At 36.2% G+C, this 21,769-nt stretch overlaps 1 protein-coding gene and 1 pseudogene across 4 annotated transcripts; both read right to left on the bottom strand.

Annotated features, from left to right (window-relative positions):
- Positions 1 to 297: 297 nt before the first annotated feature.
- Positions 298 to 9,073, bottom strand: LOC131147747 (superoxide dismutase [Mn], mitochondrial-like; annotated as a pseudogene).
- A 701-nt stretch (positions 9,074 to 9,774) lies between these two features.
- Positions 9,775 to 21,054, bottom strand: LOC131147746 (UDP-xylose transporter 3). 4 transcript variants are annotated; one of them, XM_058097294.1, is made up of 9 exons: positions 20,863 to 21,053; positions 20,666 to 20,722; positions 20,417 to 20,581; positions 18,075 to 18,259; positions 17,431 to 17,498; positions 11,419 to 11,551; positions 10,849 to 11,010; positions 10,493 to 10,765; positions 9,775 to 10,291 (listed from the first exon to the last, which is right to left on the bottom strand). In XM_058097294.1, the coding sequence occupies exons 3-9, from the start codon at positions 20,535 to 20,537 to the stop codon at positions 10,175 to 10,177; spliced, it is 1,059 nt and encodes a 352-aa protein (XP_057953277.1). In that variant the 5' UTR covers positions 20,538 to 20,581; positions 20,666 to 20,722; positions 20,863 to 21,053; the 3' UTR covers positions 9,775 to 10,174. The 4 variants fall into 4 exon arrangements, with proteins under 4 accessions (XP_057953277.1, XP_057953279.1, XP_057953280.1 ...); XM_058097296.1 differs by having other exon boundaries at positions 20,666 to 20,684; positions 20,863 to 20,995; XM_058097297.1 differs by lacking the exon at positions 20,666 to 20,722 and having other exon boundaries at positions 20,863 to 21,054.
- Positions 21,055 to 21,769: the final 715 nt, after the last annotated feature.

Raw genomic sequence — 21,769 nt, 5'->3', positions numbered from 1 at the left:
CCCTTGGACCAAGCTCATGATGTAAGTTTAGATATTGATTCTCCTTTAGTTGCTAATGAAATGCCCTACAAATTGCAACTCCGCAACTATAAAATTCCCAATTAGCCTTTGTTTTAACACTTGATGCCAAAGATCAAGCATGCCACTTTTTGCATGGCATTAGTAGAACAAAAATTATGCTTAAAAGCATTTTAAAATGAAAATTTTAAGGAAAGCTAATGTTATATTAGGCATGAAGACTACAAGATTATGCGATGATATATTTCTCAAGCAATGCTAATTAATAACCTTGCCCCATAACAAATAGAGATTCACCATTCATTACGTTCTAGTCATAATTCCCACTAGACATCACCAAATCTAATATATAGAAGCGTCGAGAAGAAACCAACAAAAAGTAAATACGATCATTACACATAGTAAGCTTTCTCTAGTCCACACTGCTTAATTCCATTTTTACCTAGACTTCTTCCCTGGACATGTACCACATAACTGTATACTACAGATTTAGAACCTCACTCCCCACATGATTGGGATACCTCAAGAACACTCTTTCTCATAAACTTCACTTGCATGGTTCCAGTTCGTCACCTGCCATATGTTCTTTAGATAGTCTGGTTTTACATTTTTGTACTGCATTGGTCACCATAATAACTTCAATCTTAGCTGTGTCGAATCAACTAAAAGCATACATAGGAAAGAAACACCTAAGTGAGGGAGCAAAACCACCTTAAATGAATTAAGGGAAAATTAATTGCAGCAGCATAGTACCATAGCTTCACCTGTAAATAATATGCATGTTCCCAAACATCAATCCCAAGTAGTGGAACTAAACTTGATCCTTTAGTTAAAAGCGGATCTTGTTATTAAGAAGCTTAGGTCAGTCAACATTTTTTTTGGAATAGAAAAAAAAAAAGAAAGCTTTATTTAATTAGGCAAACCAACTTTCAACTTAGTATCGAACATGCATCTGAGTATGAAACACACAATTTTTTTTCAACATGACAAGCTATGAAAAAACCTCACAGTGACAACAAAATAAACAATCTAACTTGAAGCAAGATAATTATGAAGAAAGCATGCAAGATAGTTTGAAGACAATAATTCAACAATTACAAGACTATATCCTCCAAAGTTGAATCATGTCAAATCCTTTACTCTGCTCCAAATTATTCTAATTCTAATCCCTTCCTCCTATAACCACTGACATTAACTCGCTCCTCCTAACTGGCGTGTTATTCGGCTTGACTTACTGTGGTAAGTATCAAAAGCATCTCAACTGCTTTTCCATCATCTTATATATCTTTTACATGTGCTATGCCTAGCTTAACACATCTTCATTCCTTAATTTATTTTTTTACACTTGCCACTCACCCAGCTTAGCATTTTCATGTTAGCAACTTTCACTTTTTGAAAATGTTAATTCTTGGCTCCTCCAAGATATTCTGATTGCTAGCTTTTATATCTCAGTTGGACTTTTCATTTAATTTTAACTAATATTTTGTGATCACACATCATGCCCAAATCACATCTCCATTTTACTCAAGTTGAATTAACTCTTATCCATTTTCCCCTTCAGCTTTTGCGTAATAGGTTTAAGCTATCAAAATCAACTACTGCCAATAGTTCCCTGTCCAACATGTTCTGTATTACCTCCAATATTCTTCCTAATGACAAAAGTACATTCCATGAATTCCAACTTAAATTCTATTCCACGTCTAAATTCATCTAACAAGACTTTATCATCTGCAAAGATAATATGAACCACATTTCTTAGTAACTTCATCCATGAGTAAAGCAAAAATTACAAACCATTAATTTACAAAGTGAAAATTTCCTAGTTTATCCACATGTGGCTCTAAACTAGTCAAGTCACTAGCCCATCATACATATCATTATCTAATGATATCTAGAAGACCAGTCATTGTCCTACAACATACTCTCTTCCTCCCAGCTCCCCCCACCCAAAAAAAACCCTTTTTGCCCCCTAGAATCCACAATCAAACTTCCCTAAGTATCTATCATATGCTTTCTTTACAGCAATAAAAATCATGTGCATGTTGCCTGCCCACTCCCTAAATGTTTTCATTTCTCCCCTTAAAAGATTAATTACTTTTGTTGTTGATCTCCCAAGAATAAAAGCAAATTTATTCAGTTTTCATTTTCTTTAATGCATACTTCACTTGGTTGACTCTCATTTTGCACATAGATCAAAATTTAAACCTTTTTTTCATTTGTCAATTCTAAGTCCACTAGATTTATTGAAGCACTCAACTTTTCAGCTGATGCCACAAGTACTAAATTTGTCTAAACAGGGAACTTGTATTGGTAATATTTTTGCAAGAATTAGACGTACAGCATATGTTCTACAACTATTCCATATATATTCTACTCCAGAGAATTGAACTGAGATATTATAAGTTCCCAACAACCTTTTAAAGATGGAGAAAAGAAGGTTAAAGCATCAATCTCACTCTAGGGTCAAATAAAGAAATGCGCATTTGGTCATATGCATTGAACTCTGGAGAAGCAGGGAACCAAAGTCCATATGCCAAATCACATCCCATCCAACTCAAAAACCAGCAGAAAGTACTAATGTGATTCCAAGGATGGATGAACTTTATCAATGATTCAATTTGCACATACTAACCAAAGAAAAGTCATGGCATCTACCTGATCTGCGGTGGTTTCAAGCAGCAATCTCTTCAACTCCTTATCCAAAGCCAGCCACTGTCAAGAATGATTGAGATTTAGAATACACTCCACAAGCAATAAATACGAACACAAAAAAAAAATATGAAACTTACTTCAGATAACAATTAACTAACTATTATTCTAAGAAGCATTGAACTTCTTTAGTTGAGGCCTTAGGTTCAACTATAGGGAAAGATAGAAAAGGATAAATGCCCAGGTAGGATAATTCCGGCTGCTCAGGCCTAATAGATCTCCAATGTAATTAAAGAAAAATTAACATACAATCGCACATACGTACCACCCATCCAGAGCCCTGCAAGGCCGCACCTTCAGCATTCATTTTTTGGATCAAAGTTTGAGTCAATAGCCTCGAATAGCACACCCTTGGGAGGCTCGCCACCGCCTTTCTGCCATAACAATAATTGGAGAACCAATTCCGAATGTGTTCTAAGCTAGCTCTGAAACAGAGTATGGCAGCAGCAGATAAGACTTGAGTAAGAGAAAGAAAAACTTTTTTATTATTTTCTTTAACTACATTACAAACTAAAGCCTCTGTATATAAAGCCAGAGGAAGAAGATGAAAAGGAAAAACAGAAGTAAAGAGAAGAAACAGAAAACAGAAAACAGAAAAAACAGAAGAAGAAAAACTAACAAAACTAAACTAACTGTTGCATAGTGCTGTAATAGTCCCCCTCAAGATGATGTGTAGATATTATGCACATTCATCTTGGATAAAAGTACTGCAAAAGCTTGATAACCTAAAGGCTTGGTCATTAAATCTGCAATCTGATGAGCAGAAGATACATGTAAAGTAATAATAAGACCCTCTTGTAATTTCTCACGAACCAAATGACAATCGATTTCAATATGTTTAGTACGCTCATGATAGACTGGATTAGCTGCTATGTGAAGGGCTGCTTGATTATCACAAAATAAGAGAGCTGGTTGAGGATCGGAGTGATGCAAGTCAGCAAGTAAAGCTTTGATCCAAATAATCTCAGAGACTGTGAATGCCATTGATCTATATTCAGCTTCTACTAAAGAACGTGAGATGGTTTGTTGCTTTTTAGACTTCCATGATACAAGAGAATCCCCAATGAAAACACAATATCCACTGATGGATCTACGAGTAGTTAAATAGCTAGCCCAATCTGAATCTGAAAAAGCTTTGATATGAACCTTTGATGAAGATGGAAAAAATAATCCTTGGCCAGGAGCAGATTTGAGATAATGCAAGATTCGCATGGTAGCTTGTAAATGGGGAATGCGAGAGGTATCTAAAAATTGACTAAGATGATGCACAGCAAAGGTAATGTCAGGTTTGGTGTGAGTCAAATACAATAACCTACCAATAAGTCTTCTGTAAGCTGAAACATCATCTACCAAGTCACCAATATCTTTAGATAATTTTGTATGAGGATCCATAGGAAATATAACTGATTTAGCAGCAAGCAATATAAAATATGAAATAAGCTCCAAACAATATTTTCTTTGAGATAAAGATATGCCCTTGTTTGATCGAGCTTTCTCCATACTAAGAAAGAATTTTGCAGGCCTTAAACTTAAACTCAGAACTTAGTGAGCTTTTAACATGTTCAAGAGCAGCTAAATCACTGCTAGCTAGGAGTATATCATCAACATACAGCAACAAGGCAACAAAAGAATTTCCTTCTTTCTTAGTGAACAATGAATAATCAGCCTTTGATTGTGAAAAACCCATTGTAAACAACATAGAAGTAAATTTGGAATTCCACTGCCTTGAAGCTTGCTTCAAGCCATATAAAGATTTTTGCAATTTGCATACTCTTTTGTCCCCCTTACTAAGATAACCTGGAGGTGGCTTCATAAAAAACTTCCTCTTCTAATTCTCCATACAGAAATGCATTATTAACATCAAGATGAAAGATATGCCAATTGTGTATCACTGAAAGTGATAAGATACACTTGACAGTAACCATCTTTGCAATAGGTGAGAAAGTCTCAAAAAAATCCAAACCTTCCAATTGAGTATAACCTTTAGCAACAAGTTGTGCCTTGTGTCTCTCTATTGAACCATCAGCATTGTATTTTGTTTTATAAACCCACTTACACCCTATAGGAGTTTTATTAGGTGGTAGTGTTGTGAGAACCCAGGTGTCATTCATTTCTAATGCAAATAATTCTGCAGACATAGCATCTCTCCAATGAGCATGCTGGACAGCTTGGTGATAAAATGAAGGTTCAAAATTAGAAGAAATGGCAATATAAAATGCTCTATGTGATTCAGATAATATGGAGTAAGAAAGAACTTCAGAAATGCTATTTTTAGTACCTGAAATAATAGCAGGATCCCTAGGAGATGATTGAGAATCAAAAGTCGCTAAGTTGCAATGATATGATTGCAGATAACCAAGCATTCTGTGTTGTCGAGTGGATTTTAAAAAAGGTGGAAATTGATTTGCATCATGTAAAGGTATATCTGTATTAGAAGAAACAAGAGGAACAAAGGAGGAATTACTGATGACAATGGTTCAGGAAAGATTATATGTTCATTATAATCTGAAACTGGCTTAGGAAGAACTGGAATGGAACTTTCTAAAGTGGTATTTGATTGAATTGAAATGTCATGTCTAGAAGTCCTATTGAAATTAAAGGAAAAAGGAAATATAAATTCATAAAATATGACATCTCGAGAAACAAAAAATGTTTTCTGTTCCAAGTCATAAAGTTTGTAACCTTTTACACCAGATGGATATCCTATAAACATACATTGTCTTGCTCTTGAAGAAAATTTTGATCTAGATTGGGTAAGGGTTGATGCATAACACAAACATCCAAAAATTTTTAAATGTTTATACGCTAGAACAGAATTATACAAAACTTCATGTGGAGATTTGTTATTCAAAATTAAAGATGGAAGTCTATTAATAAGATATGTTGCAGTAAGTTTGCATTCTCCCCAGAAAATCAAAGGCATGTTTGATTGAAATTTTAAAGATCTTGCTACATTTAAAAGACGTTGGTGTTTTCTCTCAACTATAGAATTTTGTTGAGGTGTTTCTACACATGATACTTGATGCAAAATTCCTTTTGAATTAAAAAAATTTATCACGTTGAACTCTAAACCATTATCAGATCTTACACATTTAATTTTTGTCTCAAACTGTGTTTCAACCAGATTGTAAAAAGCAATAAAAAATATTTTGAACTTCAGATTTCTTTTTCATTAAGTAGGTCCAGGAAATCTAGAATGGTCATCCACTAAGGTAAGAAAATATCTAGAACCATTATGTGTTGGAACAGAAAATGGTCCCCATATATCAGCATGAACAAGATTGAAAGAAAAACTTTTATTATATGAATGAATCTTAAAAGGAAGTCTTTTCTATTTAGCCAGAGGACAAACTGTACAATGATCATCAGGTTTGTCTAAAAAACTAACATCTGATACATTTTTTGAAAGAAAATTCAATCGGGACATAGAAGGATGTCCTAATCTACTATGCCAGATTTTGGAGTTTATGACAGAGTTCACAATATTGGATGTTGATGAAAACTCAACAGTATGAGCAGCCGAGTGTTGCAAAATGTATAACCCAACAGATTTTCTAGCAATCCCAATCATCCTCTATGGGGTAAATTCCTGAATGAAACAAACATCAGGTAAGAATATAAAAATACATTTCTGAGATGAAGTAAGCTTACTAACCGAAAGCAAATTATATGAGAAATATGTTACACAAAGTACATCTTTGAGAGTTAAGCTTTCAGACAATTTAAGTGTGCCAAGGTGAATAACTGGGACAATGTTTCCATTTGGAAGCATAACAGTAGTGTCTAAAGGCTTTGTTATAGAAGTAAAGGTATCAATGGAATGAACGATATGATCTGTAGCACTAGTGTCTACAATCCAATGATGCTGAGATGTTGATGAAGATGCTGAACAACTCGAAGAAAAACTTGAAAGTATCATACCTTGGGTGTTCTGTGGAGGAGTGGTAGAAATAACATTGGCTGTTTGATGACTGATGGTTTATCAGGTTGTGAGTGGATTAGAACTAATAATTTCTGACAATCCTCTTGAGAGAAAGACAAGTTATTATAAGATTCAAAGGTTGTATCAAGAGGATGGCTAATAACTTGATTAGCTGATGAAGACATTCCTTTCTGTCAAGAATTACTGAATTTAAAACCTGAAGGATAGCCATGTATTCTATAGCATTTATCAACTGTGTGATTATTCAAACCACAATGAGTGCAAAACAATTTGGCTCTCCTTTGTTGCTGATTTCTAGAAGCAAATTTGTGGCCTGAAAAATTTGATTCTGGCATTTTACTCATAAGAGCAATTGTGTCAATTACCCCAAGTTTGTAGATTTCTCTTTGTTTCTCTTCTTGGACCATTAAAGAAAAAAGTTTGTTTATTTCTGGTAAAGGTTCCATCATCAGAATCTGCCCTCTAATATGAGAAAAAACTTCGTTCAATCCAATCAAGAATTGAATGACATACTGTTTATCTTGATATTTCAAGAATTCCTGAATTGCATCACAAGTACATGTTCTTAGTACACCACAAGAACAAGTGGGAATCTGATTATAATTAGCCAATTCATCCCATAAAGACTTAAATTTTGTATAGTAATCTCTTACCGACATATTTTCTTGAACTAACATTGATAAATCTTTCTGAAGTCGAAAAATTCTTGGCCCATTTTCGTGTGTGAACCTATTCTTGAGATCTTGCCACATATCCTTGGCGGTGTGGGAGCAAATGATGCTAGCCCCAATTTTCTTGACACTGAGTTGATGATCCAAGAAGATACCATATTGTTGAATCTTTCCCACAAAGCATTTGAAGTATCTGTCGAAGCTGGACGAACAATTGTCCAGTCACAAAACCAATCTTATTCTTTGCCTTCAAAACCATCATTATAGATCTACTCCATATATGGTAATTTTCCCTAGCGAGGACATTTGAAACTAACATTGTACCTGGTGAATCACCACTCTGTAAGTGGTATGGATTGTTTTCTTCATTTGTATTATTCATTGAAATAGAGGAAGTAGACATGGCAGTGATCCTACGCAGCTTTCTTTTCTTTTTTGCTCTAATACCATGAAACAGAGTATGGCAGCAGCAGATAAGACTTGAGCAAAAGAAAGAAAAACTTTTCTATTATTTTCCTTAACTACATTACAAACTGAAGCCTCTGTATATTATATAGCCAGAGGAAGAAGATGAAAAAGAAAAACAAAAGTAAAGAGGAGAAACAGAAAACAGAAAAAAACAGAAAAAGAACAACTAACAAAACTAAACTAACTGTTGCATTATGCTGTAATAAGCTCGGTTTGAACTAATTAAGGCAGATGGGAATATCTATAAAATATTTGTATGATCTGTACTACAGTCTTGGCATGCACTTTTTATTCTCTAAAATATTATTGTATAAATATTAGTTGAATGATAAGTTAAACAGTAATATAAAAAAATTGAAGAGTAAGGCTAATGATAGTGTACGAAAAAATTATATCTCATATTTAACTCACAATTACCTATAATTGCATGTAATTATTTTATACTTCTATTTCTCTGAACGGTGACTACAAATCCTAAGAGCGTGTAGAAAATAATTTTTCATTTATCGTTTTTAAATTCACCCAGATTCAAATTCTCATGCTCCCAGCATTATACAAATTCCAGATTTTAATTAAAAAAATTCACCACTAGCTAGCTAACACACCTAAAGTGGACTAGAGATTGTGCATTTGCACAGAGATGGAGTTACGGAGTACGTACCCTAACAGGGGCCAGATTCTGCCAGAAAATGGAGTGATTAATATGACCTTCAACAAGAAACAAAACAACTCAATAGTTAATCGATCATATACACGTACACAGCCGAGAGAGAGAGAGAGAGAGAGAGAGAGAGAGGGGGGGGGGGGAAATTAAATGCTTCTTTGAAATGTATTTACCTCCGCCGTTGAATTTGATGGAGCTCTGCAAATAAACGACGGAGGGAGAGTCACCCTTGGACATGGCATCATGGAGGTCGCCGAGAGCCTTGTTGAAGTTGGAGACGTAGGTCTGGTGGTGCAACTGCATGATCTCCCCGCTTATCGCCGACTCATACGGAAGTTCCGGCAGCGTCAACGTGTTCAATGTCCTCCCTGCCCCTGCCGATTGCCAACCACCCCTCTCTCACTTTCGTCTCAAACCCCAACCCTTGTCGCAGCTTCCACCCGCTTCTGATCTTTCGAAGAGCCATTGAAGCTGCTGCTGCTGCTGTGTGCGCGCGTTACATGTGTTTCTTCGGAAGAAGCAGGGGCACAAGCGAACATGGTCAGAGGAGATGAAGACAAGTGTCAGCACGTGTCATTTCCATTGAGAAAACGAAGGCGACAAAAGTCGAGCTCATCCTTAAAACGTTAAAAGGATCTTTATCCCGCTCACAGAAACGATCTAGGACTGAAGATACATTAATACTCTCCCTCGAGTCATAGAGAAAATTAAAAAGCCATGAAAAGAAATAAATCCAGAAAAAATTCAACCCACAAAAAAATCAAGCAATAACTTATCTTCAAAACCTAATATTAAGAAAAGAAAGCTAAAAAAAGATATTAAGAAAAGAAAACTAAAAGAATTTTATACGGACTTTAAAATTGTTCGCGGAAATGTGAGACTGTACTTATATTAATAATTTTTCGCTCCCTCGCAACAGATAAATGTGGCGTGAAGGTTAAAACATGAAAGCATGCATTGTTGCATTAGCCATGACATGAGGGGCGTAGAAACAACACTGTTAGTGAAATGGGAATACAATTACATTTGACATCCTCGCAAATCAACCGACAAATATAGTAAAATTGTTGTCTGGGCGCAAAATATCATCTTTCAAAACAAAAATCACCAGTGCCTTTAATTCAACATGTAGCTAAACAATGGCATTCGAGATTGTGATAGATAAAAGAAAAAGAAAACGTACAACTTAACCAAATACGTTGGCACAACTTTTTTATCACATTCAAGTCCCCTAATACATCTATTCTTTCACAGGTAATTAAAAAAGAAATGAAACCAAGAGAGAGTTATGTAGCAGCTAGTTTTTGCAATCTTGTTCATCTTCATAAAAATAAATATGAGGGGGATGAGCAGCTTCAGCTTCACAGAGTTCTCATTACATTTAGGAGTAACAGTACACCACGCCGACAAATTAAATACGGATTCCCAATTTGACATCCATCCATATCCGCACCACTAATTCATACAAAACTAATAAAACCCAAAACTGATACATAAAAAAGGCATTCTCCTTCACCTCTTTAAAAAAGAAAAACTACTTAATTCTATTCTAGAAGCTGTAATCTAGGAAAACAAGCTTAAAATCTGTGATGTGCCATACATGGAGACCCGGGCAGCGATGTCTTCATCGCTGGAGCAGCTCTGTTTGGTAATTTTCATCTGTGGAAAATGAACTATTGGACATTTAAGGAGGCCAGCGCTTCAGGCATGTAGATCTTTGTTTGAACTCCAGGCAGGGCCTTTTGGAACAGCTCCGTCAGCTAAGATCCCACCTCCATTTTCCACACTAATTAAAGGATCGGTCTCGCTTTCCTTTGCCTTCAATCATTCAAAACACGACATGGTATTAAGCAAGCATTCTTTGCAGTGTTAGGGAGTGGAGTTCGTGCTTTGGATTATTGAATTTTCTCAACTTTCATTCAATTCCAGTTCTAAAGCTTGAACTCTTTGCTCCCAAACACAATTAGAAAAATCAAAATAATATATATAGAACATGAATAAATGCAAGATATGAAGTACCTGCGCCAACTGGGTGGATGCTTCATTAGCCTTTTGCTGGGTCTCAATAGTGCAATAATAAGAATAGAGTATCATCCCCACTAAAGCTATCAAGATACCTAAAATGTTGCGCCAGCTAAAGGGATCGTGTAGTAGAACATAACCAAAGGCCAAAACTAGGCATGTTTTTAGATGGCCTAGGACCTGATAGGTGACGGGAGATGTCTTTCCAATTACAAGAAATGTACTGAAGTTTACAGATACAGATATTAGGCATGATAGGACAATGAAGGCCTGCAATCAGACAACAGAAATTAAATTCTATGCAAAGAATATAACAGGGGAAAAGAGATTTCCTGTATCTTTCCAATTCTCACCAACACTTGAGGAGTATATTTGAAAGCAAAAACATTTTGGTTGGTCAAAAGCCCATCCAGAAATGGACCAGAGACAAACAATGTTATTGCTTGATAGGGGCAAGATTGATACAGGAGTTGGGTTGAAGAAACCTTGAACTTCTTCTGGATGGTGTTGGTCATCTGTTTACTGTAGTTAAGATCTTACAAGAATAGAGAAAATTTTATGAAATATGATTTGAAAAAGAAAAATGCTATTTCACACACGGGAATTCCATCACAGGCGCTTCCCACCCCACCGCTCCTCCTTTTCTTGCTCGCTCTTCTATCTCCACATCATTCCCTATAGGCCAGCTATTAATCCCCCATGATAATAGTGTTGTTTTTTGAAAAAATAAAATGCCCACAGCATCTAAATACCATCTTGTGATTCTGTTTGTGGTAGCACTCAATGCAAAAGGAAAAGCAAACCTCCCTGTTCAGATCAATTTTCAAGTCATTTATTTATTTAATTAACCTTGCTTCATGCAAAGGAAAGAAATATGCAAGCATGGTAGACTAATGGTGATTGATCACCACAGATGAGGATACAATCTGAGAAATGCAGGTTGTAATAACAGCAAGCAGAGATAAGAATGAACCCAGGGCATTCAATTGCAGATCAGTGACAGTAGCAATCCCAACACCCAAGAGGAGGATGCTAAGTGAGAACTGGATAGTCCTACTGCACAGCGGTTGGGGAAGCATCAGTATACAAATATTATAACCACGCAAGAACAAAAATATGTATATCATGCCAAATTAATAATGTCAGCTATACAAAATAATAATAACAATAAAGGTTCCAGTTTAACACTACATGACTTTACCAAAATAAAGAAATCAAACTAAAGACAGGAATCTTTTAGTAGCTGAGGCACACATGAGGACAAGGAGCCAGAGACTAGACTAGAACATTACTGAGACATTCACAACTCAGGAAATCAAAGAGATGTAATTAATGGAGGAACAAATTTCAATCCAGCAAACTGCAAAGTTTGCACTGAATGCCCTCTAAATGGGACCAAATCGCTAAATGGTTTTTAAGTTGAGAGACTAGATTTGTTCGGGTGCACTTCTCAGTAGCGGGTTCGCGTGCCAGGTCCGAGTGGGTCGAGGTTAAACAGGTCACAACCATCTAAACCCTAACCTGCCTGTTTACTAAACGGACGGGTTATGGGTTACCCGTTTAAAAAATATAATTTATTTATTTTAAAAAAAATTAAACATTTCATATTAAAAAAAAAAAACCATAGCATCTATCCGAAGAAGTGAAGAACACAACCTCACGAAAGTGAGAAACAGAAACGCATCCCCCGGACTCCCGCCACAACCCTAGCTTCCTTCTCCTTCAATTCCAGTAGATTTGCGGCAATTTTGCTTTCAAAAGCCCAGGTTCCTTCATCTGAAGTGCGCCACCATACCTACTGCACCTCTCTTCTCTTCCGACCAACATACCTTGATTTCCAGAAGGATCTTGACAGCTACGGCCCTCGCCTTCGCCCACCGCTTCCAGAGCTCCAGATCACAGATCAGAGGTCATATAGAGAGAGGTTGGTGCGGTACCAAGGCTCCGATAGGACGACGGAAAAAACGTCAGTGGCGAGGCTGCATTGGTTCTGCTGGAGGAGCTCCTTGAAGGGGGCAATGAGGTCAAATTTGACGTGGCAGGGGAAGCTCTTGGAGAGGACGTAGTCAAAGACCTTCGCCGGATTGGATCTGTGGGCGTGGTTTAGGGCTTGGATGGCGAGGATTGCTTCAGATTTGCCCTTTGCCCCTTTCCCCCTTTCGTGATCTTTCGTTTGTTTCGCCTTCATCTTCTCCTCCCTCCGAAGGCTCACAGGATTTGAAATTTGAAGTCCATACCAGAGGCCACTGTTAATGGGTTATTGGGTTTAAAGGCCAAATGCCGACCCAAACCCAAGTTGACTTGTTTAAAAATAGGTGGGTCATGGGTTGACCCATTTATAAATGGGTTGACTTGCATAAACCCAAATTCATTTTAAAAGGGCAGGTCACGGGTCACCCATCGAGTTTTGACCCGTTTTGCCACCCCTAACTTTTAATTACCACAAGCTTGGTCAGCACAAAAAAGAACGCTTAGTAATCCTCCTTTTTCACATCTCCCCCCCCCCCCCCCCTCCTTTCCCCTCTTTCTCAACAATGAACTACATGCCATCTATAACACCAGCTCAGCAGCCCTCTAGAACCATCAAGCCTCATCTTCTCACCAATGGCCAACAAGATCACTGGCAAATCTAAAATTGACACCAGCTTGGCTAGATCAATGAGCAGATCAGCATAGCACCCACACAAGATCAACATAGCACCCACCATTTGTGTGCTCTCTCTCTCTCTCTCTCTCTCTCTCCGTGATTCTATACCAGCAACGGCTAGATCTGCAGCATCTGCTTTTTCTTTTTTTAATTGAAATTTTATCTCATTTTCAGTGTTCTTTACATGCACTTGATGATTTGCGGTTTTCTTTTTCTTTTTCTCTTTTTACCCCTGTGAGGATTGAATAAAAATAAATAAAAATTGGGATTTTATGATTTTTTTCTGGTACATGCAAATATTTGCGATGAAATATTTGGGAACTTGGATAAAATCTTTTTGCGAAAGGGGCTTGGTCAAAGGTGATGGCCTTCAACAAGGAGGTGCTTATCTAATGCTTCCTTCTCTGTTATCATTAATGGAGAGCCTAAATCTTGTTTCAGGGCTTCAAGTGGGGTTGGGAAAAGAGATCCTCTTTCTCCTTTTATGTTTGTTCTTGTGGTAGATGTTTTGAGTAGATTGGTTTACATGGCAGTAGAAAGAGGTTTTGTAAGAGGGATTGGGGTGGCAAGTGAGAGGGTTATGGTTTCTCATCTTCAATTTGCAGATGATACTATTTCTTTTTGGAAGATCCAAGGGGTATCTTTTAAATGTGCTTCTTCAATTGTTTGAGAGGGACTCTGATTTAAAAATAATTTGAGGGAGAACGGTTTGCTTATATTAATTAGGATATTTCTAGATTTTTGAATTTTCCTCTTTAGTTGGGTGTGGCATTTTTTATTGGCCTCTGATTTTTATCTAAGTGTACCTCCAGGTGGTAATCCTAGAATGGTCGGGATTTACGATCCTATGGTCGAAAAGGCGTCTAAGAGGTTGGATGGGTAGAAGGGTGCTTTATTTTCTCTAGGTGGATGTGTTGTCCTCATTTAGGCTTGCCTTGCTAGTATTCCTCTTTATTTCTTGCCTATCTTTAGAATACCTGCGAGGGTAACCAATAATATTGAGAAAATCATGAGGCTTTATTTGGTACAGGTAAGGAAGAATAAAGATCATTTGGTCAGTTGGGAGGTTATTTCTAGTTCTAAAAAAGAGGGTTCGTGTCTTAGTAAGTTGATGTCTAAGAACAGCTCTATTGGGTAAATGGTTGTGGCGTTTTCCCTTAAAGGAGTCCTCCTCCCTTCGACACAGAGTTATTAAAAGTAAATTTGGCTTGCAGGATAACAGGTGGGATGCTAACTTGCATTCACAACTATATTTTCTATTTATTCCTTAAACAAATTTTATTGCCGGATATGGGTATGTATTCGTTTTGGCCTTTTGGGAAGACATTTGGTTGGGGAGTTCTTTGCTTAGCTCATCTTTTCCCTGTTTTTATAGATTGTCCTCTTTGCACAATGGATCTATTTCTTCATTCTTTATTTCTAATGGAGCTGGTTTCTATTGAGATTTCCATTTTCATAGGGCTCTTAATGATACGGAGGTTTTGGAGCTCGTTTTCTTATTAAGTTTGTTGGACACTAGGCACCTTTCCAAAAGGAGAGACTACAGTTCCTGCCTTCTTGATTCTTTGGGGAGTAATATTGTAAATCTTTTTTTGAGCATTTAATCAATAAAAAATTGTCCTTTCCAGTTCATGGATCTATTTGGAAGGCTAAAATCACCCTGAAAGATTAAGGCTTTTATTTACTTCATTGTCTTAACAGAGTTAACACTAATAATCTGTGGCAGAGGAGCAGGAGGCCTTTCAAGGATTTACCTCCAGATACATGTTCTCTTTGTTTTGAAAAATCAGAATCTGCTTCTCACTTGTTCCTTAATTGCTCTTTTTCTTGGAGGGCGTAAAGTAATCTTTTTGGCTTATTTGGAGATTGGCCAGTTGGGTGAGTTTGGATTCAGCACAGAATTTATTGGCTCTCTCTTTTTCAGGTTTTGGAAGGGGTAAAGATTTTTTTATTTTTTATTTTTAAAACAATGGTCTCAGAAGCCCTTTGGAAGGGGTAAAGATTGTTTGGCGTTGCAGAGGTGTGTAGCTTTTGCAGTTTTGTGGGGGTTTTGGTTGGAGCAGAATGCTCATATTTTTACAGGCAAGAGGATGTCTGCAATTACGCTTGGGGATTGGATCATTATCTGGCCTCCTTGTTGAAACCGTATGTTTCAAAGGGTCTTCTTTTTCTTATTTACAGCATAATTGGTGGCTGTGCTGTTTTGGTTTATTTTTCTTTTTTTGTTCTTTGTTCTTGTATCTTTTAAAGAGGATTTCTTATGCTCCTTGTTGTACTTCTTCTTCTTAATAAAATCTCTTCTTTTTCGAGCTCAACTGTGAATTGGCAACAATAGTGTTCTGGGTTGTGTTGTTTGGCAATGGAGGAGCCATCACAACTGCTGCTACGCGGTTGGCAACAAGGGTGCCAAACTTGTCTCTTTCTTCCACTTTTTTAAAAAATAATAATAATAAAAAAAATAGTTTTCACTTCCATTTTCTTGCGTTTCTTGTATTCTCTCCTTGATTATTGGCTATCAAACAGCCAAATGTTAATGTTTCTTTTATATTATTTATTTAATACGAGATAGAAAGAGAGATGGAAGAGCGATTCTGATAATAAATTTTTATAATTTTGATTTTTGAAAAATTCTATATTTTTTTTGGCTGATGCATATGGAACTGATACAACTTTTCAGATGATGCAAATAATTTAAATTTCTGTATCTTTCTAATTTTTGTTTTGTTTTTAATTTTAAATATCCTTTCAAGTGCAAATAAATCAAATATTTAAGGTCAAAATTGTAAAAATATTACTATTCAGCTGTTCAACTGGTTCTGTATCCAGTTCATTAATTAAGAAACAGATTCAGAATTCAAAACTTAATAATCAATTTTACCAAACAACCCCTTAATAATGATACATCGTCTATCAGGCGAAGAGTTTCAAAATCAAGTTAATCTTTTGAATGATAGAAGAAGAAACCTCATTTGAATATGAATTGACAGGAAGGCAAAAGTAAATTGTCAAAATTTGTGGAACGCTATTGCTATATAATTACGTTGCATTTGAAAGCATGATATTTTGGACCTTGGATTTGGATTTGAGTAGATTTGGATATATTTCAATACAACTTTATGTTACATATTATACAAATCCAACACAAATCCAAATCCAAGGTCTCTCCAAACATAGGGTAAATGTAATCACATAAGGTTTCAAAGCCTTAAATCCAAAGATTAACAAGTCAAAAAATGCTTTCAAGCCACACATTGTCAGATAAGTGAGCTGAGCACAGAACAAAAACTCCTTTTGAGAAGAGAAATTAAGATAAACTCGGATTAATCTTCCGTGTGAACATTTCCTTTTGACTGTATCATTGACAAGAAACCTCAGTTTTCAAAATGAAGAGGAAAGGATAGATCAAGGAATATGTTCTCAGCTGAAAATTCATAATACTGAAGTACTGAACACATGCAAGACAAACATACAATTATGCTTGAAAAAAGTTGAAAACTATGGTTGCCATTAGTAGCCAAGTACATAGCCAATTCGAGATATTTCGACGAGAAGCAAGGCATAAGGAAGACAAGCATGGAATGCACACAACCCAATAGATGTGCCATATCAGTGGACGATGATGAACATTGCATTAGAATAGTGTAAACACCTAAATATGAAGATGATTGCTTGGATAAATCAAAGTTGACCTTGATGGCAGAATGTTCCAATTTGGGGAAGGGAAATGGGATTGCAGTATGGCACAAGCTCCAAAATGTGGTACATTAGGGTATTCTTACATAGATATACATGTAAAAAAAGGTGTAACAGCACTTACATGTTGAAGAGAGGACATTGGAGATGTTTCTAAATCTAAAAGTAGATGACTAATGATGTCTACGAGATATAATTATAATACAATAATGCTCCAGTTTTAATAATGAACATATAGTCATATAGAATGTATTGGTTTAAAACTCAGGATTGCCAGATTTAGAGTTTCCAGAACAAACATGTACCATGCTTTGGAACATTCTACATATTTGCAGCTCAATAGAGCATTAGAGTTTTCTTGTAACTATGATTGTGCATTAGGCATATCTCTAGATACATGAAAGTACATAAATTAAAATTTCTAATAAATTAGAAATTAGCCCTCAAAACTCAAGGCACAAATTCTCTGTAAGCTGAAAATTCTCCAATAGCTTGGAGAAAAGATGCACCAAAAATCAAATATAAAATATACATATATATAAGATGCAGATAACGGCAGAATAATCAAAATAAAGGTCAGATTGGTATCACTGACCTGAATTTCTTTCTAAAGAAGAGGGTCTCCAAAAGGACAGTGCAGGGGATGATTGCCAGTTTCGTCATCTAGCATGCAAAGTTAGGAGAGAAGACTTCAAAAATGATAATCAGGCCGATAAATGAATGAATAGATTATCATGAAGGATCTGAATGTAAACAAAATGAAATCGATGTTGGAAAGAACCTAAGAAAGTCAACCACATCCAGGATCCTTTTCATATAAAAAGTTCTAACCATGGTAACAAATATATTCCAGACTACTTCATAAAGAAAAATGATAAAAAATGCATTCCTTCTAAACGAAAAATATGAGATGTCTAAATTAGATGTTCTCTTTATTTTGCAAGTTCAGAATGTCTGTCCGCATGAATAATCTCATTGACTCAAGCACAGAGATTGATCCAACAAGACGTAGAATCACTTAACACATATGCCTCTTAAACACCCAACCATATTGCAGGTTTACACAGCATGTGTTTTGTGTATAATTAGCACATTGGAAAACAAAAGCACATATAATGCACTTACTGTCCATTTAGTAAGAAAAATCAAAATCAACTTACAACACAATCAGAACACCGACACAGTACAATGAGCAAACAATAATCCCAAATTAAATTCAAGCAGAGAGAAGACTTTTACCTGATAGAAACCTACAGAATTGAAACCCAAGCTAAGATTCAGAAGTCCAATAGAAATGCCATTCAGTATGCCAAATCCCATAACAGCTCTAGCATCAAAGGGCTTGTGCTCAAACAACTTCATCCATAATGCCACGTGAAGAGAACAAAAAGTAACCAGAAGATGCCAGCTAGTCAAAGTGGTAGCTGCAAACCACAGGTCAAATATTAAAATAAACTACTTAAATCATATAAAGATGTCAAAAGCTAAGCAGTATAGGATCGATTCTGAAATTTAAGATCACAAAACAACAACAAAAACAGCATAGTATTTCTGTTCGGAAATAGATGTTCACTCAAAAGGCATCCAGAGAGAGACGGTCTTAATAACCTACAAAAATTTTGAGGGGTTTCCTGACTTGATATGCCTGACAGCCAAATGCTTCTAAGAAACTAATGCACCTAAAAGATTAGAGGCATTCAATATGCAAATGAATATCATCCGCTGCAAAATGGAATTAGATAAAAATCTAGACTTTACTGCATTCCATGTGGCCAAGTTTTTCCTCAACATGTGGCAATGACAATAATATCCATTATCTGTAATGTAAACTTTTATCCCACTCCACACAGCCATAAATGAACCAAAAGGTAAATTACCCATATCTTTTACCACCCAATATTCTAATCCATCCAGCGGCTTTTGCAGCTCAAATCCTTCATATCATTTAGAAAATTAGAACAGAACTCTTCAAGATCCAGCATCAACGTTAACCATGCATACTGACCATCTAGTGCAAAACACTTTGGCCAGCCTTGACCTGTGCTGTTGGCAGTTCCTCAATCCAGAGCACCCCAGCCCTAAAGGACCACAGAATATGGCCCTCCTTCCACATTAGCACCAGCAGCGCACATACTAGTGCACATGAGATGACCTTCAGGAAGCAAATAAAACCTAGAGATGTTGTAATCATATAGCTTTGATGAGGTGTGGCAATTAGCCTGTCCCTACGTCTTTCACAGTAGACTTATTGTTAAATCCTATACTCTAAGCAATATACATGTTATATATTCACAAATTGGAGAGTGCATTCATGGGGCCGAAAAAAAAGTGAAACAGTTACACAGTTACATCATTCACAACCGAATTGGCAAAAACAATACGAAATTTTAAAAACTTATGCATAACCTAGCTGCAATTTTTTTAAAATAAAATATCTGTTTGTATAATCACTCTACTTATGCTCAAACTAACTCAGCCTTAATCCCATCACTTAGGGCCAGCTACATGAATCTTTTTTCATCTTTCCACTATGTCAACATTCAAGAGACATTACATCCCCGGAGATCACACCCTCTATAACCACCACTATCTAGATTCTCTTTACTCTTCCTCCTGTCCCCTTGGTGCTCTCAACTTGAATGATAAAAATTAAAAAAGGAGTCTTCTTTCTAAATGTTTTAATGCATATGGAATCAAACCAACAAACACAAAATCATTTACACTCCCATATCTTAATAAGTTCACCAAGTTAACTTATAATAGTAGTGCTTCAAAAAATATGGAAGTACTAATATTATAAGCTATCCCAACAAGCAACAAGGTAGCAACAGTGTAGGCACATCCGTGGCACACAAATCTTTTTCCGTATGCCAATTACATTCCAAACAATTAATTGTCATTCCTAGCTTCAATGTGGTAGAAAAGAAATTATAATCCTATCAATTCAGTCCGATCAGTATACAATTTTCACTTAACTATACATCCAGTTAACAAGTTGTGTTGAAACCAAGGTAGTTTTTATTTGTCAGTGTTTTCGCAATGCTTTTTCTCATCCATATAAGCACTTCTTATATATGTTTATTCCTATGGCTTATCCATGATTTGAATTTTGAAAAGCACATCCATCAGGTCCAAATGATCTCAATTCTCAACTACATGATAGTCTGATACAAGGTACAACCACCGCAATTTCTAAAGAAATGTATATCCTCTTTTCCCCCTTTCTCCTCGTCAAACTAAATAGTAATTCCGATATAGGTATAAGATTGCATAAGCCATATAGATCTGAGATGGATCTATCCTGCACAGTAATAAGCTAAATGCATCTTAAACTAAATTTAGCTATTCAAAAAAGCCGATAATTGAAAATTCCGCGTAGACATTAATCTTAAGCCTCGCACACGGCACCTTATAACCTAGGTAGAGTTTGCAGTAACTACAACCAAATGGGGCTCAACAGAATCGGACGTAACAAAACTAATCGCGCTTAAACGAATCTAAGAACAGCAAAACAAATTAAGAACAACAGCCGTAGAGCGCAGTATCATCAACACAACGAACAAGAGCGCAGGATGACTGACCAAAGGTGAAGCCAAGAGTGCTAATAAGAGCCTTGTTGCAAATGACGATTGACACTGAAGAAACCACCGACAAGCTCAAAGCCCCAACGGTCCCGAGCTGGAACCTCTGGCTCTCACTCATCTTCACAGTTTCTCCAAATCAGCCACTCCCCGATCCGGATCTACCTGCATCGCCAGCTCGCAGAATCAAATTAAGTGCAAGTAACGATCAAAAACAAAGAAAGCAAGTCAAAGCGGCGCCCGCCGCACCTCATTCTCTTCTGCTCATCTGAGATTCAACAAAAAATGAAACGGAAACCAGCTCAACTGCAACGATTAACAATATGCAGAAGGAGAGAATCAAGAAGCGGAAATAATAAAATAAATGGCGAAATCTAGCTCTTCAAATCCCTAGATCTGCTACTTCCTATGAAGGATCGCGAGGGCTGAGAGAGAGAGAGAGTAACCTTTGGAGTATCGGAGAAGTGATGGGTATGATATAGTGAATCAGGGGAATATCAGAAGTAGGATTTTTATAATAGTCGTTGGTTTTTGGGATGGCGAGCAGATGAGAAAAGAGGCCTAATGAAAGTAGCCAAATAACATTGACTTTGCGATTACTCGCACCCATTCTCCGCTGGAATTATTTTTTCAGTTTCTCTTTAATTATGGGTTCCGTTTATTTTTCTAAGTGGAAAGTTACCAGAAAAAATAAATAATTAAATACTTAACTTTGTGATTTTACATATATAGTTGATGTGAAATCATACCTACGGAGAGCAGCAGCTGATGCAAGTAGCTGGTGGGAGTTTATTTATTTATTTGTATTACTTGCAAGATAGTGAATTTCTATTGTAATACATTTTAATATTTAATTTGGGACTTTTTTTCGTTAAAAATTTGTAGTTTGAATTTTAAGTTGGTATAAAATATATAAAATAAAACATAAGTTATCTCTTATTATTTAAGTTAAAGGGCGAGAAAAAATTACTCCTTAGCGATTGATTAGTCACATATTCGAGTTCAAGTAAACAATCTCTCCATAAATCAGTGATAAATTGTTTTTACTGTGACAACCCTCCTACCCTAACAAAGTGGAGAGTTTGGTGATCGGGAGACATCTTTTTTTATTTTTTTGGTTTTTTTTCCTATTATTTAGGTTAGTACAAAGTAAGTTTCCACTTGACAGCAATTTTTTTGAAAAAAAAATTCTTCACGAACCACATGTCAAAAGCAAAGTGGAGAAGATGGGTGAAGGTCGTACAAACCTATGACGTCCATTTCTCTTAGTGTTTTTAAAAATATATTAAAAATATGAAATATTTTATAAAAGTTTTATATTTTAATTATTTGATCATCTCCTTAATGTGCCTA

The sequence above is a fragment of the Malania oleifera genome, chromosome 2, assembly GCF_029873635.1.
Source record: "Malania oleifera isolate guangnan ecotype guangnan chromosome 2, ASM2987363v1, whole genome shotgun sequence".
In the NCBI taxonomy this organism is placed as follows: domain Eukaryota; kingdom Viridiplantae; phylum Streptophyta; class Magnoliopsida; order Santalales; family Ximeniaceae; genus Malania; species Malania oleifera.
This window is presented reverse-complemented; position numbering and strand designations above follow the sequence as displayed.

Excerpts from the sequence above, each read along its gene's own strand:
- LOC131147746 (XM_058097297.1), bottom strand. The coding sequence starts at position 20,537 with ATGAGTGAGAGCCAGAGGTTCCAGCTCGGGACCGTTGGGGCTTTGAGC. Across the intron at positions 11,552-17,430 it reads TTCTTTAGAAAGAAATTCAG|TAGGACTATCCAGTTCTCAC; the intron begins GTCAGTGATACC and ends ACCGCTGTGCAG. Across the intron at positions 11,011-11,418 it reads CAACCTGCATTTCTCAGATT|ATGACCAACACCATCCAGAA; the intron begins GTATCCTCATCT and ends TACAGTAAACAG.